This window comes from Budorcas taxicolor, chromosome 11 (genome assembly GCF_023091745.1).
Source record: "Budorcas taxicolor isolate Tak-1 chromosome 11, Takin1.1, whole genome shotgun sequence".
NCBI classification, from domain to species: domain Eukaryota; kingdom Metazoa; phylum Chordata; class Mammalia; order Artiodactyla; family Bovidae; genus Budorcas; species Budorcas taxicolor.
Window position 1 is genome coordinate 153,756,078 of NC_068920.1, and position 14,326 is coordinate 153,770,403.

A 14,326-nucleotide genomic window follows, 5' to 3' on the forward strand; every position below is an offset into this window, starting at 1 on the left:
TTCTCTTTGCTGTTTGTGCCTCCCACCCAGTGACAATAAGTAGAAGCATTTCAGCCCCTCGACAGCTGTGCTGACCGTGGTCTGACTGGGGTTCAGGATGGCTCTGTCACGTGTGGTTGGAACTTCAGTGTCATGGCTGCCTCCACCCCAGCCCTGCACCTCCGTAAACGGGAGGGGAGGGAAGGGTACACGGGAGGGGAGACAGTGCCACAGAATGTTCCAACACCCACGCAGAAAAGGCCACCCATCCAACACTAGGTACGTGTGACAAGGATTCAAAACAGACACAGTTTGAGAGCACTCCTAACCACTTCTGGTTTGGTGCTATCTGATTCAAATAGATCTTCATGCAAATAAACTCTTAAAAAAAAAAAAGCCAGACAGAGCTCAGCCCAGTCATCTGCACCCCTCAGCTGCCACACTTTTCAAGATGGATGTGGACACCACAGTGGGGAGGGCAGGAGGGGCTGGGACTCGGGTTTGTGGGGAAACATGACGGCCACTGGGCTGGAACCGGACCCCTTTTGCTTGACTGCAAGGGTGGTGGCTGCTTTGAACAAGAAACAGAGAAAGTCTTCTCTTGGTCAGCAGCCCTCACTCAGTGGCCCCAGCCAGTTTCCTTCCTACTTTAAAGGAAGCTGCTAAAGTTATCAGCATGACTGAAGCCTTAGCTCAGAAGAAAAAGGATTTCACTGATGGTGAACACTGGATCCAGCCCAGTATTTTCCCAAGGTGTTGCTCTTGAGAAGACATGGATGGGTCCCTCTCCCTTGCTTGCCCATTCCCTGGTGTTGGTGGGTTTATCACATCTCGTTCTGCTTTTCTGCCTTTCCTCAGAGCTTTGCTTGGGAAGGTGGAGCCCCACATGCGGCCCGGGAGAGGAGGAGACTGGTCTCCATCTGAGCCGGCTTGATATTCTCTGGGCGTAGTGTCCACCTCTGGGAAGGGACATCAAATGCGTTCCCAAACCAAGATCTGGCTCAACGAGACCCCTGCTGCCAGACTTCTGTTTCCTTTGTGAGGAAGAGGCGGCTGGAGCCTTTAAAGCTCACTGGCTAGCAACGTGGCTCAAACTAGGAGACGCGCTCAAACCAGGCACACACGGCAAACACAGCACACAGCAGCCCCGCTACCTACAGCTCCGACCTGCAAGTTGCCAAACTGATTCAGAAGAGACAGAAGCTCAGGAAATGCAAGTTCGGCTACATGCCACACAGAGGGAAGCTGAAAAACCCACTTCCTGGTTTTCCTTGGCAAGGCAGCTCAGTTCAGACCCCCGAGGTTTAGTCAGGTGGGGAGATGGCTCAGGCAGTGTTAGGTGAGAGGGCAGAACCACTGGCTACTCACGGGCCTCGAGCGCTGTATCTTGGGAGGCGGCGGGCGAGTGGGACGGAGTCTCTGTGGCTGCATTAAAGTGGAAACTTGAGGAATCAGTACACACAGAGGTGGTTTGACGCATTTCCACACACAGCTCCGGGCATCCAGCCACCCAAGCCAGAGCCCGAGGGCCATTTTTGATGCCTCCCGCTCCCATGGCTGGCTGCCGGCTCCTGCACACCCCACGTCTGAGGCCCTCTCCTCCACCTCTGGCTTGGATCACTGTTATCAGCAGGGCCCCCGCCTGGAGCTTCTCAGCCATTCTCTACTCTGGCTGAGAGGGGTTTTCTAAAATGCAGTGTGACCCTGCCACCCCCAGCTTTGAGACCTCTGCTGTCCCCTCCTGTCCTGGGGTGACAGTTCACCAGGGCCCTGGGCTGGCATTCTAAATCCTCTAAGACCTGGCCTCTGCCATGCCCTATCCAGACCCCTCCCAACCATCCCCCCCCACCCCCCCCACCCCCCCCCCCCCCCCCCCGCCCCGTGCTCACTCAAAGACCCTTGCATGGCCTGAGGCTCTCAGGCCTGCTTCATGCCTGCCCAGCAGGTGGAACGACCCGCCCCACCCTGATCTGCCTGACAAACTTTGCTCGTCCTTCGAGACTCTGCCCAGGTTGGGTGCTGTCCCCCAGTGCTCTCACTCATCACCCACTATCGCTCCGTGTCTGCCCCTCTGCCCTCCTACTCCTTCAAACGTTCATTTCCTTGAGGGATTCATCCCTGTACCTTGGGGAAAATGTATCTTCTCCATAAATGTCTGATGAATAAATACAATTTGCACAAAATGCTTGGCTTTTGAATAAAAATCAGTGGAGCGCAGATCTCTTGCCTCACCCCTTGAACCCTCTGTGTGGAAAGTTAAGCTTTGTCCTCTCAATAGCCTGCCCAGATATCTAGATGCCCTGGACAGTGGGGCAGATGAAGACAGTGTAAGGAGAGTAAAGTCCACACTAGACCAAGGTCACGGACACTTGGCAAGCCCTGGGAGGCTTCTGATTGGTTCTTCAATCAGCCTCGTGGTTCACAGAGGTCCATCATTACGCTGCAAAGTCGAGACCTGCACTTCCCAAGACAGGGCCCAATGGCCACACAGGGTGAGTCCAAATTAAGATGTGTTGTTAAGTGTAAAATGCACATCGGATTTTGGAGACTTAGTTTGAAAAAGAATGCAAGATATCTCAATAACTTTTTATATTGATTATATGTTGAAATGAAAATGTTTTGGATATTTTGGTTAAATATATTATTAAAATTAATCATGTCTCTCTTTTTACTTTTTAATACAGTTACTAAAATATTTAGAATTCCATATGTGGCTCGCATGTGTGGCTCCTGTTACATTTCTCTTGGACAGCACTTCAGAGCTTCACTCGGTTGGAGCTGGAGTGGTCCTCCAGACAGCAAACCTGCCTTACAATTCCTTCTCCACACCCGACTCCTGCAGGGAGAGGCTGTGTCTCCAGAGTCCCTGGATCACTGGTGCCCAGCACAGGGCCTGTCAGAGTGGCCTATGGAGAAAGTGGGCTGACAGACCTAGTGGAGAACTGGGGTCCCTCATGGCACACTAAGAGCACATCTGGATGGAAATCAGCCTGGCTTCCTGGATCCTGTGCAGTTTGGAGTGGAGGCGAACCCACACCGGGGACCCTTCTTCAGCTGGAGGCTGTCGAGGGTTGGGATGCCACCCAGCGAGACAAGCGCGGCTGCCCACGGGTGCACAGGCTGCGGTCCTCATCCAAGCCCTCACCTCTCACACACACCCTCTGCTCCCTCATCATCTTCAGCTCCCCTTGCTCTCGACCCCTCTGCTTCTGGGTGGCCGCTTTCTCGAGCTCCAGAGCCCTCACCCCGAGTCACCTCTGACCTGGCCGGCAGGGGTGGCAGTGGGGCTGGGGGTTTAGGAGACGACCGCTGGGGTCAGACAGTCTCACACTGAACCCAAGCCCTCCATTCACCCTGTGGCCTGCGATTCAACCATCCAAGCCTGACTTTCCTCATCTGTAAATGCAGGTAATGGAACTACCCACCTGAGGGGACTGTTAGAAAGTTTCAATGAGATGATGTTTGGCCAGTAGACGCCAGCAACTATCACCATTAGCAGCTTTCCCACCCTCCAGCTTCTTCCCTGCCCAACCATCTTCCATCTTATTCCAGAGTGGACTTAAAAAAAAAAACACCAAACATGCCCAATTATGTTCTTTGCCAGCCTAAATCTTCCCAGGGGAAGGCTGGCATTTCCTGAGCTATCTTCTGAGAAATACCATCCTGGGAGATGCATTGTATGAAAGAAGAAAAGGGGGTTCCTCTGGCAGACGTGAGAAGTGTTGAGTCTTGCTCTGTTTGGAGATTCACGACGCTGGTTAGCACGGCAAAGCCTGTCAACCCTTGTGATAAAAACGCTACCCTCAACAGGCAAAACACTGTTAACTCTTCCTGCCCCGACCTGCGCCCCATGAAAGTCCTGCTTCCTGTATTTATTTGAACAGACTCACATCCCCTATAACACCTGTTAAATATTCCCTGGAAAATGCTGACTGAAGTGTTCAAAGCTCTCCAGAGTCTGGGCCCCACACATAAGCCTCTGCAAACTCCTCTCTCCCCCCAACCCTGCCCCACTCATCCCCTTGCTCTCCCTGAAAGCTCAGGTGTTCTTGAAGGCTGCTCCTGAAACACCTTCCGTTTCCTTTTGTCTCCCTCTTGGTGCCTCCTGTTCATCCTTTGCTGTCTGTCTCAAGCACCACCTCTCCCAGGGGGCCAGCCCTGCCCTTCCCTGAGTGGCGAGGGTCAGATGCTCGGCCTGCCATGTATTCTTGGTACAAAGGCTGTAGTTATAAGCTCACTCATCTCATTTCTCTGCTTATCCTGGGGTCTAGTGTGGTACTGGATAAATAGGTGCTCAGCAAGATTTCTGACTGAAGCTTCCTGGCACATGTAGAAGAAATACAACAAATGTCAGTTCTCCAGATTCTGTAATTATTTTGCTTTGATTGTCATCAGGAAGTATTAGCTCTTTCGCAACCGAATTTATAAATGGTGGGAGGAAAGCAGCCTCTTGACCACACCCAACCTCGAAACCAGGAGAGTAAACCAGGGGGATTTATAGGTACTGAGAGAGGGTAACGCGGTACATGTGTTCTGAGTGGGACACTGGGTGGATCACAGCAGCTCCCCCAGGGCAAGGCGCTGCTAAGAAGCTTCTGCCTCTCGGATGGGAGAGGGTGAGAGCGCTGCTGAGCTGTAGTGGTTGCAGTTCCCCAAATATGCTGGGGGGCATGACAGCGGGGGACACAGGCTGAGGATAGCTGAGTCCTCTGGGGACAATCAGAACAGGCCATAGCATGGAGTGGTGGTGACTTTAGGCGGGAGGAGCGGGTGCAGAGGGAAGCTAGGAAAAAAATCAACTCAACACTGTTTTCTAGAACATGGCTCCAGTGCTCGGGAAGCTGAATCAGGGAGTGACTGAACGTAGGGCTATGATAGATTGAGGTGAGGCCCGAGAGGACTGCATTGCTGGCCAGACTCAGTGAAAGTCATTTCAGCAAACTGGAACCCCCGCGCCACCCCCACCCGTGCTCTAAGTCCCAGGTCCAGGCGGCCTTTTCTGCTTCTTCCATGGCTCTAGTGCCAGGAGCTTATCCTTCCACGGATAGGGACACAGACTGGAGGGAGGGAGAGTGGCCTGCTCTCAGGCCTCTTGACTGTAAATCCAGGGCCCCTCCCACAGCTGCAGAAGAGGAGACAAAACCAGAAGAGCCTTGGAGCAGAGAATCGAGAGGTCCGGGCACTTTTACAGAGAAATCACGTCATGTGTGATCCTCAATTTCCTGGCTACATGGACGGCTGGTTCTTAACTTGAGTTTAAAAAGGCTGGGCCTTTGGCAATCTTTGGCTAAGAAGAGTTCTGTTCAGCAGTTGATCTGGCACTCCAGTGGGGGCACTGGAGGTTTCAGCGGCCAGCACAGGCACCTGCCTTTCTGAAAGTCACGTGGAGTCCAGGTGCAGAGTCACTCTCCCAGAGTGGAAAGATCCTCCCGTGAGCAGTGATGGAACAACTGTCTGGCGCCAGCGCCTGGGAATTCAGGAGAACAGGACAGAGTCTGTCCTTAAAGGGTGTATGATTCAATGGAATTTGACCTACTTCTCAGAAAAATACCTTTCTTAGAGTACAAAGAGCATTGCTAAAACCCCAAGAAATAGACTTTGGAAAGACTCACGTTCATGATTCGGCTCTGTCATTTTCTAGTTGAGTTCAATACTGGCTTTGTCATTTGGCACGTTATTCAATCTAAGCCTCAGTTAAGTCTTCTGTAAAACGGAAGTAACTCCAGAGTCATGAGCACTGGCATGAGAATGCTATAGGAGGGCATGCCGGCTGTGGGAGGCTCTGGTCCGGCAACCTGCTGATGAAATGACAACATCTGATCCTCTGTCCCTCGCTTAAATCCACAGGTCTTCCCAGCAGAGTCTTGTGAATGTGAGGATCTTGGCTTTCCAAGGAAGCGTGCTTTGAGCAGGGCGCTGTTGAAAGGGACTGGGGTTTTACTAATCTTTTCTATTTACATGATGTATTTTCCTTTCAAAGCAGTTCTACTTCTCTTCTTTCCTTTGAGCCTCACATTCCCTGGTGAGGCAAGTTAGAGGAGGGTTATTTCCCTGCGGAAGAGGCGGCCCAGAGAGGTTAAGTGACTAACATGAGGTCACAGAGCTAGTAGCAGGGACTAAAACAAGCAGGTTTTCTTAGTCCATTGTGCTATCCTTGTCAGCTGAAACTTCCAAAGTCATCTGGAATCCTTTCTGATTTGGTTTTTCTACTCCATATCCTTTCTGAAGTAGGACTCTGCTGTTAAGAGATCTGTGCCTTAGAAAGCAGGCTGGTGAGAGAATGACTGACATCCTCGCCTTCCTTCCTTATTTTAGCATCTCTTTCCAGTGCTTTCCAAAGAATATTCTTATCTCGCTTCATTCAACAAACAATGGAGTATATTTTGTACAGGCAAAGGGCACAATCGTGAATAAGACCCAGTCCTGCCCTCAGGGGGTTCCCACTCTGATGGAGGGGTTATAACACAGAAGAGAGAGGGGTGCTGAGGTGTGTGGAAGTACCAAGGAGGGGCTCTTCTATCTAATGGGAGGTAATACAGAATTTAAGTGCATGAGATGGGAACCACAGTGATCCAGCAAGACTAAGTGAGGGTGAATATGAGGATGGGGTAGGTTGGGAGGAATGGCCTGTGGAGGTCACATAATTTAAGGCCTTGAATGCCAGCTTAGGGAGTGTGGGTTTTCTCCTGAGTGCAGTGGGAAGAATTCAGGTAGGAAGGGACATATCAGAGGCCTTTGGTGTTCTTGCCGTAGAAGATGGATGGGAGGAGGCTGGGTGGGCTCCTAAGGACAGACACTCTCTTCCAGCTATGGCCTGCCTAGGCCTCCATGTTGTCAACTCACCAGCTGGACACGTGACTGCTGGGAGATGTGGACATGAGCGGGTAAGCCCCAAAGTGTGACTGACACGAAGTCCCAGAGAAGAGAGGGACTCTTTGACCTCTGCCAGTCTCTGCCTGGCCCTCGGCATTTATATCTGTCAGCTGTGGGGACCAGGTGAGTATGTTCATTGGATGTGAAATCCACATTGATGAGAACAGCATCTGATTTGCAGCTAATTTGTTGATGCAGCAAAACACATTGTTTCCAAAAGGTCAGGAGGGGAAGCTGTGTTGGAATATCAACTTAATTACCTGGGTGGCATGGATGAGCGGGCACCCAGCACGGGGCTGCTGGGTGGAGAACGCTTCACTGCTGGGCGCAGACCTGGGGCAGATAGTAAAGCAGGGGTGGAGGCGGGGGCAGCCTGTGAGGGGGCGCAGAGCCCAAAGCTCTTGTGGCCTGCTGTGAACTGATGCCTAGTCAGTGTATTCGCCAGCCCAGGAAGCCTCATGCCAGGAATGAGGGTCATGACTCCATTTCACAGACGAGGGGAAGCAAAGACTTGCCCAGGGTCACATCAAGCAGTGGATGAGGATCAAAGAGCTCATCTCCCTGGTCCTGTGATGGACGTGGGAGGGGTCGGCTATTCCAGAACCAATGCATGGATTTCCCCAGTCCCTAAGGAGGACACACCTTGGACCATTCCTTCAACATTCCTTTAACATTCCTTCAAGGTCAGAATCAGTCTCCCCACTGCTGGGAAAGCAGGCTCAGAGAAGGGAGACAGGCACTACCTAAGGCCACACAGAGGTGAAATGTCAAAGTCAGTGAGGCAACAGGCTAGACTGCAAGCGGGGACCAGAGGTATGGGGAAGGGGGTAGATGACCAGAGATGCCAAGCAGCTTCACTGAAGGCTGAGGGATATGCATGCAAAGCTTGGGGTGGTATGGCAGCCAGGTCCTCTGCACTTCCTGTTCCAGGGGCCAGAGAAGGTGGGGTACATGCAATGGTGGCTGGAGGCATAAGAACGGTGGCCTCCAAGGTCAGCCTCAAAGCAGGTGTCAGATACTCTGGGTCTGAATGGTGTCCTGAATTGTCCCTTTTCTGTCAGATTTTCCTCTACCCACCCAGAGGAGGCCCTTGGCATTCTCAGTGGGGAGGCAGGGGAGATGCTGGGGGCTTCTCTGTCCCAGGGATGTGCCCCAACCACATCCGCTGCTGGGAATGGACAGGGTGAAACAGAAAATTCACAATTAAACCCCGTCACTGTTTAATGAGGGAAGAGTTCACCTGGTTAATTTTCCTGGCTAGTAGCCACATCAATGCTCTGACCTGTGCATGAAACAGCTCCGGCTGGGAGAGGAAGACAAAGCTTTCTGTGGCTTTACAAAGGGCCTCTGGGCTGAGAGCAAGGCTCCTCTACTCCTCGGGAAGGGAGAGCTGCTATTATGCAAGGTATGGAAATAAAAGAGGGCTTCTTTTGATAGGCCTCCAGAAAGAACTGTATTGAAGCTATATTTGTGTGGAGTGTCTCTTTTGAAATGCCCAACCAGCTCTCTCGGGCACAGCTCTCGCCTGTCCCCCAACTCCTGTCATTATCTTGAATCCTCTCGTCCACACTTGATAGAGCTGATCCTGCTTGTTGGGGAGGATCAAATGCTTGCCTCCGCTTCAGAGTGCCAGCGAGGGTGCCGGAGAAGACTGCGCTGGTGTCCTATGGCACGTGCTCTGTACCAACAGTGCTGGCCAGGCCCTGTGCCCCTCGGGGGGAGCCCGGGGTCCTCGGGCCCTACGGTATCTGCAGAAGTAACCCTCAGCTCCAGGCTCTAATCTGGGAGGGTGCTTACTGAAAGACGCTGCGTGGGATGGACTTCCCCATCAGAGCTGAGTGAGCAGTCTCTATCCTGTTGCACACACGGTGAAGGAAGGTGCTTCTTCGTGGGAGCGGGAGGCGGGGAGGGGCCTCACCCTGGAGCACCCTCGACGGGCCAGGTGTTACCCAGAATATCCCAGTCAGTTCTAAAGCTCCAGACAGAGGTGCAGCTGTGATCTCTCCTGCCTGAATTGGCACACTGCACTAGGAAGCTGGTGGGGCTGGCCTTCGAGCCCTGGTTGTCAGACTCTGGAGACAGGTCCCATGTGCCCATGGCTAACCTTCCTCAGGCAGCCTCGATGGGGGGCTGGGGACTGAACGTGGCCCTCGAAGAAAAGCCGAAGCGCCTGCCATCGGGTCTGGAAGCCAATGTCCCTGGAGAGGGGTCGCCGGGGACTCAGCCGCCTGAACAAGTCACCTTGCGAGGCCATTCTCTCTGCTGGGCCCGTGAGTGAGAGCTGAGCTGAGAGACGGTTTCGCCTGGTCCTGAGAGCGAAGCATTCTTCCCCGATGTTGACAGGAGTAGTATTTTGTAGTGGTGCTGGTTAATTTGTAGTGGCATTTGTGGTTTGAAGCCTTGTCAAGATCCCTGATTACTTCCCGTGCAAGGAGCTCGGCTGACGGGGAAGTTCACATGCTGAACAAAAGCGGCGAGGCAGCTGGGAGGGAAGGCAGCGAGGGGGCCGGGTGACCCCGGCCGCTTGGGGGACAGAGGCGGGGGAGGGAGGAGGGCCAGCAGTGGGGCAGGGGAAGGGGGGGCCTTTTGTTTTTAGTCAGGTGCAGCTGCTCGGCCTCAATCGGTGGCATCCCTTGGCGGCCCGAGGTCGGGCAGCAGATGCGGCCGTGGCTGGGCAGGGGCCAGGAGCCTTGCTGACGCGTGCCATTCTCTGCCCAGACAGGAGCAAGGGGCGGGGGCTCCACTGCTACCCACAGTGGGGCAGCCATCTGGGATGCCATCAAGGGTGCCTGGGTGACATTTCCAGGAGGGGGTGATGTGAGGATGCAAGGAGGGGTTCCAGATGTTGGGAGGGAGAATCCCCCTCTGATAGCAGTGGTGGGTGGGGGTGGGAGTGGCTGTTTTGAGGCACTTGCTGTGTTCCAGGTTCTGTTCTAGAAGTTCTACCTGGAAGGTCTCTAGTGATCTCAACAACGCTGCAGAGAAGGTAAAACTCCCCATTTGGCAGATGAAGAAACTGAGCCTGCACTGCTCAGTGACTTGCCCAGGCCCCACCACTAACAGGTGGCAGAGTGGGGCTCCAGACTCAGGTTAAGTCTGACCCCAAAGAAGCCCACACTCCTTCCATCAGACCTGATACACAAATGGCAGAAGGAAGATGCTGAAATTTACCCCTTGAGAATGAGGGTGCTCCCCGCTCCTGGGGGAGTTCTTCCCCCCACCCCCCATATCCTTTGAGCTTTTTGCCTTGCTAGGTCTGTTCTGACCACACAGATATGTTCGTCTTTGCAGCCACCTACACATCCCCAGGCCTGCATCCTGATTTGGGGAGGGTTTGCTCAGTACGTTTAAGGGCCGGGGCCCACTCAGCAAAACCAAGGCTAATTTATCATCTCAGGAATGATGTCCACCCCAAGCAGTACACTGCTAGGAAATTAAAATAAACATCTTCTCCTGATTCTGCAGTTGTACAGACAGGACTGCACAGAATCCTGTAATTCTCCAGAAAGAGAGTCCGGTGATTATGACAGCTTCCACATGGCTCACCCTGCCACGGGCAGCCCCCGTCTCACCCCACCCACAGCTCGGGGGACTGGTCATATCCTGCAGGCAGTCCTTGACAGGCCATTCAAGACCTGGTCCCTGGCCCGCCAGCCCCATGTCCCATCATACCAAAGGCGGCTCCCCTGTCCAGCCCCACAAAGAGCTGCCCTGCGCTTCTGTGCCACAGCCCTTCCCAAGGCACGTGCTCGTTCTGTGTGCCCTCCCCACACCTGCCAACCTGGTGGGCTCAGCTCTTCCCTCAAGCTTCTGTCCCCTTCCCGGACGCTGTCCCTCTCTTTCTGACTGGATACAGCTGGGCTTCTTTCTTCTGTCCCTCCGCTAAAGACAAGGGGCTCTTCACAAGTGCCATGGTTATCTTGGTCACGTCAGGATCCTGGGCTCTAGGTGCAAGGCTTGTGCATGGTCAGTGCAAAGCAGATGCTTGCCCAAGACTGTAGGACCAGCCTCAAGTGGTCAGCAAGACCGTCGCCCAGCATTTGACCGATGTGGACCAACTGGCTGTCATCCTGTCACTGAGTGGTGCTGTCCACTAAGCTGGTGATGTTTCTGATCAGGAACAGCCTGCTTCTGATCAGCAAAAACTCCCCAACCTACAGGCATCCCGGTCTAACGGCTTGAGCCCAAGGCCACCCCAAAGAGCAAGACTTTCTGAGGAGAATGCACAGGTGGGAAGCTTAGATGTGAAATACCCCCCATGAATTCAATGTCAAATTTCCCCCATGTCTGTTAAAGACAGTCAGGTTTGACAGACAAAGATGGTTTTTTTTTTTCCTCCGCTCTTCCCTCAGAACAAATGGATGGAGATCCTGGTTTTCAAATTCCTGGACCCTGGAATACATTTCTATCTGTGTCAAAGTCTAGCCCTCCACCGCCTCAGCAGAGTTTAAAATCCTAGCTAATAGGTTAACAACTGTTTTTCTTCAGCTTCAAATGAAGAATATCAGAAGGCTGGGGGGATATGCAGCTCTCCAATTTGTACGGACTGCACACAGCTCCCTGCAACGTGTGTTTGACAGGACTGACATTTTGTACCGCTGTGAGATGGGAAAACGTGTGACATTTTTATTCATGGTGGCGTACGCCCTTGTAATGATCAGCTCTGGTCGATGTGCTTACCGCAGCAGCCCCAGAGCCCTCGGAGAACAAACAGGAGCCCAAGGTGCCAGCAGTTCGACTGCCTTATTAAACACCGCCAGGATCCTAACGAAGACCAACTGCTGGAAAATCTCACTGTCAAATCCTCAAGGACATTGTCAGCGCACAGCTAACTGCATATATTTTTCATTTAAAATACTGAAATCCAGTCTTGTGCCATTACAACCAAGGGGAGGGGCACCCACTCCTGTGGCCATTCTGTCAGCTGCCTCTTTGGAGCTCCGGATGCTGGAGCCGGATGCCCAGTGGGGTTCACGACTAGATAAGAGGGCAGCGGGAGATGGGAAGGAACCTTCTGAAAATGCAGCCCAACCTGAAAGTTTCAGGGCTCTGGTGAGAGTCACTTGAAAAGTCGACCCACCAAGTCCTAAGTCTGAGTGAATGTGCATAATGAGAAAACCCGATTCCCCCGCAAGCCGACTCTTCCTGGAGGTACAGCCCCTCACATCCCGCGCCTCGGTGCTCAGCAGCCTTCTGCTGGCGGCAGACCCTAAGCCAGCTGCAGGAACACACGGCCGTGGCAGGCTGCACACCTTGGCAGCAGAGCTGCACATCAGGGCGCCCACCTGCAATCTCACCACCTGCCTCGACTCCAAGACCTCGAGGTCAGCATGCAGGAGGACCTCCTCCCTTCGGTGGTCATTTCGAATGCTGATGCACACTGATGGATGGCAGCCAATCACATGGCGGGCCCCGGAGCTGCTCGTGGTTGTTACGCAGGGTGGTTTCGTTGTGGCTGTTCACGCTAACGTACTGATGTATTTATTTTGTAAGTATGTATTATTTATGCAGTGCCTCTATTTCCATCCTCCAGCCCTGATGCACCAAGACACACTCTGCTATTTATTTATGGGGTCCTTGGCGTAACAAGCCTAACAAGACACCCCTGTGTGGTTCTTACGGGTTTGCAACAAACTGTAAGTGTTTGGCTAAACAACTGGATGTTCTCCATCCATCATGGGCAGAGGCTTGCATTTTAAGAGGCTGCCCATAAAGCTGGTTTAGCATAATATTGTACATCATCCTTGGCAGAAATGCCCTGGGATGCTGAAGAGCTGGCAACCCAGCGAGAAGGAGCTCTAACCTTTCTTGCGATGGGATGGGGCATGGGGTAAGAGTAAGCCATGGGTACCCTGGGTACAGACCCCAGAGTGAGGGGGGAAAGGAAGGCGGATGGAAGACAGTCCCGCAGAAAAAGCAGGACAGTGAGGGTGGACGTACCTTGTCTGCCCAGCTGGCCAGTCTGTCTCTCCACAGAGCCTTTCCACTGATCCCGTTCATCCTAATAGACGCACCTTTCATTGCAGGCTGCACCTCAAACCTCCCCTTAGAGCACGCTGGCTGGAGGAGAGATATGCAGCCAGCAGCCAGCAGCCAGCCTTGTGCCATTCCAAGGTGAAGACCAACAGCTCCCAGGGAGGGCATCCAGTGGACTGCGGTATCTGTCTGTCTGGTCTCCTGGACCTCTTTCTCATTGTTCCCTCATCTTCACATCCATGAGCTTTTGTCAGAATGCCGGCAGTGCTGTTAGCTGTCTCACCTGCTTCCTCCCCTTCCTGCAGTGGCTCAGAGTAAATCCTCCAGGGCCATTCCCTCGAATGTAAGCCCGCACTGGCTCCTGACACCCAAGAGATACCATTCAAGCTGCCCCAAAGGCTTGGTCCCCAGCTACCTCTGCAGTTTGACTCCTGGCTCTCCCCAGCTGCCTCCTGGCTTCTCCCTTCCCTACACTAGCCCTCTGCTTCTCTCAAGAGTTGGGACTCTTCTCTTCTTTGCTATGTCATTCTCTTTACCTGGGATACCCTTCTCCTCTGGCTCCACCTGATGTACAACTTATCTTTCAAGATTCAGCAGAAAAGTCACTGAGAAGGCACCCCTGGTCTCTCCAGACATTCTCAGGACTTCTCTCCAGTCAGAACACCTATCTCCACTAGCTTTTCTCTTTGCCTATGGCTTGTTCACTGTGTCTCCCAGACAAAGAGTGTCAAGAAGGCAGGACACACATCTCATGCCTTTGTGACCCTGGAGACTTGGACAGGGCTTGGAATCCAACATGCCTCATAGTACACTGGATAAGTGAAAGAAGACGCTGAGGGCATAAAAAAGTAACTCAGAGTTCTGCCTGGCATCAGGTTTTTTAACCACAAAGACAGGAGAGCAGCAGGGGAAGAATTCTTAGCTGGTCATCATGGCTTGGGCAATGGAAGGTGTTTGGTAGACAGCTCAGGGGTATAGGTGCCCCTCTGTCCTGGAGCACCACCATTGCCTGCCTTCTGCTGACCACTTTACCCACCTGGCCTCCTCAGGCACCATCTTGCCAAAGTTCAACCTACTACCCCTCTGGAAACATTCGCTATCAACCTTTCCAGAAAGGGAAAACAGGGATCCACCGAGAAGGGGTGAGGGACCAGGACATCCCAAGGAGGGCGACCAGGTGGCTGTAACCATGGAACCATATGGCTGATGGGCAGTAAGGTCTCAAAAACACAGTTTACACTGCTTCAAGGCAATGTTAATCCCCCAACACTTCGCATGTTAAGTGAGATATAATCAGCGATCCTTTAGAAGTCCCTTTTACATATTCTCTTCTAGTACTTTTATTACATTTTAAAATTCTTTATAGTATAAACAAAATGATTTGATATTCTAGAAGACATGGAATTAAGCAGATCGACAATAAAACCAAGCTGGCAAAAACAATGGCCTGAATTAGGGACACAGTCAGTGCCATCCCAGGTTGAGTGGGCAGTGCCAT

General features: G+C 52.7%; 1 protein-coding gene across 3 annotated transcripts in view; it reads right to left on the reverse strand.

The window, feature by feature from the left end:
• DENND1A (DENN domain containing 1A) overlaps positions 1-14,326 on the reverse strand; it is a 540,190-nt gene that overhangs the window by 26,393 nt on the left and 499,471 nt on the right. For 2 of the 3 annotated variants that reach the window (XM_052647632.1, XM_052647635.1), the window contains exon 20: positions 1,348-1,404. The exons of the other annotated variant lie outside the window; for it this stretch is intronic. In XM_052647632.1, coding sequence (XP_052503592.1) covers positions 1,348-1,404 — 57 coding nt within the window. The remainder of the gene's footprint in view (positions 1-1,347; positions 1,405-14,326) is intronic. 3 annotated transcript variants of the gene reach the window in all.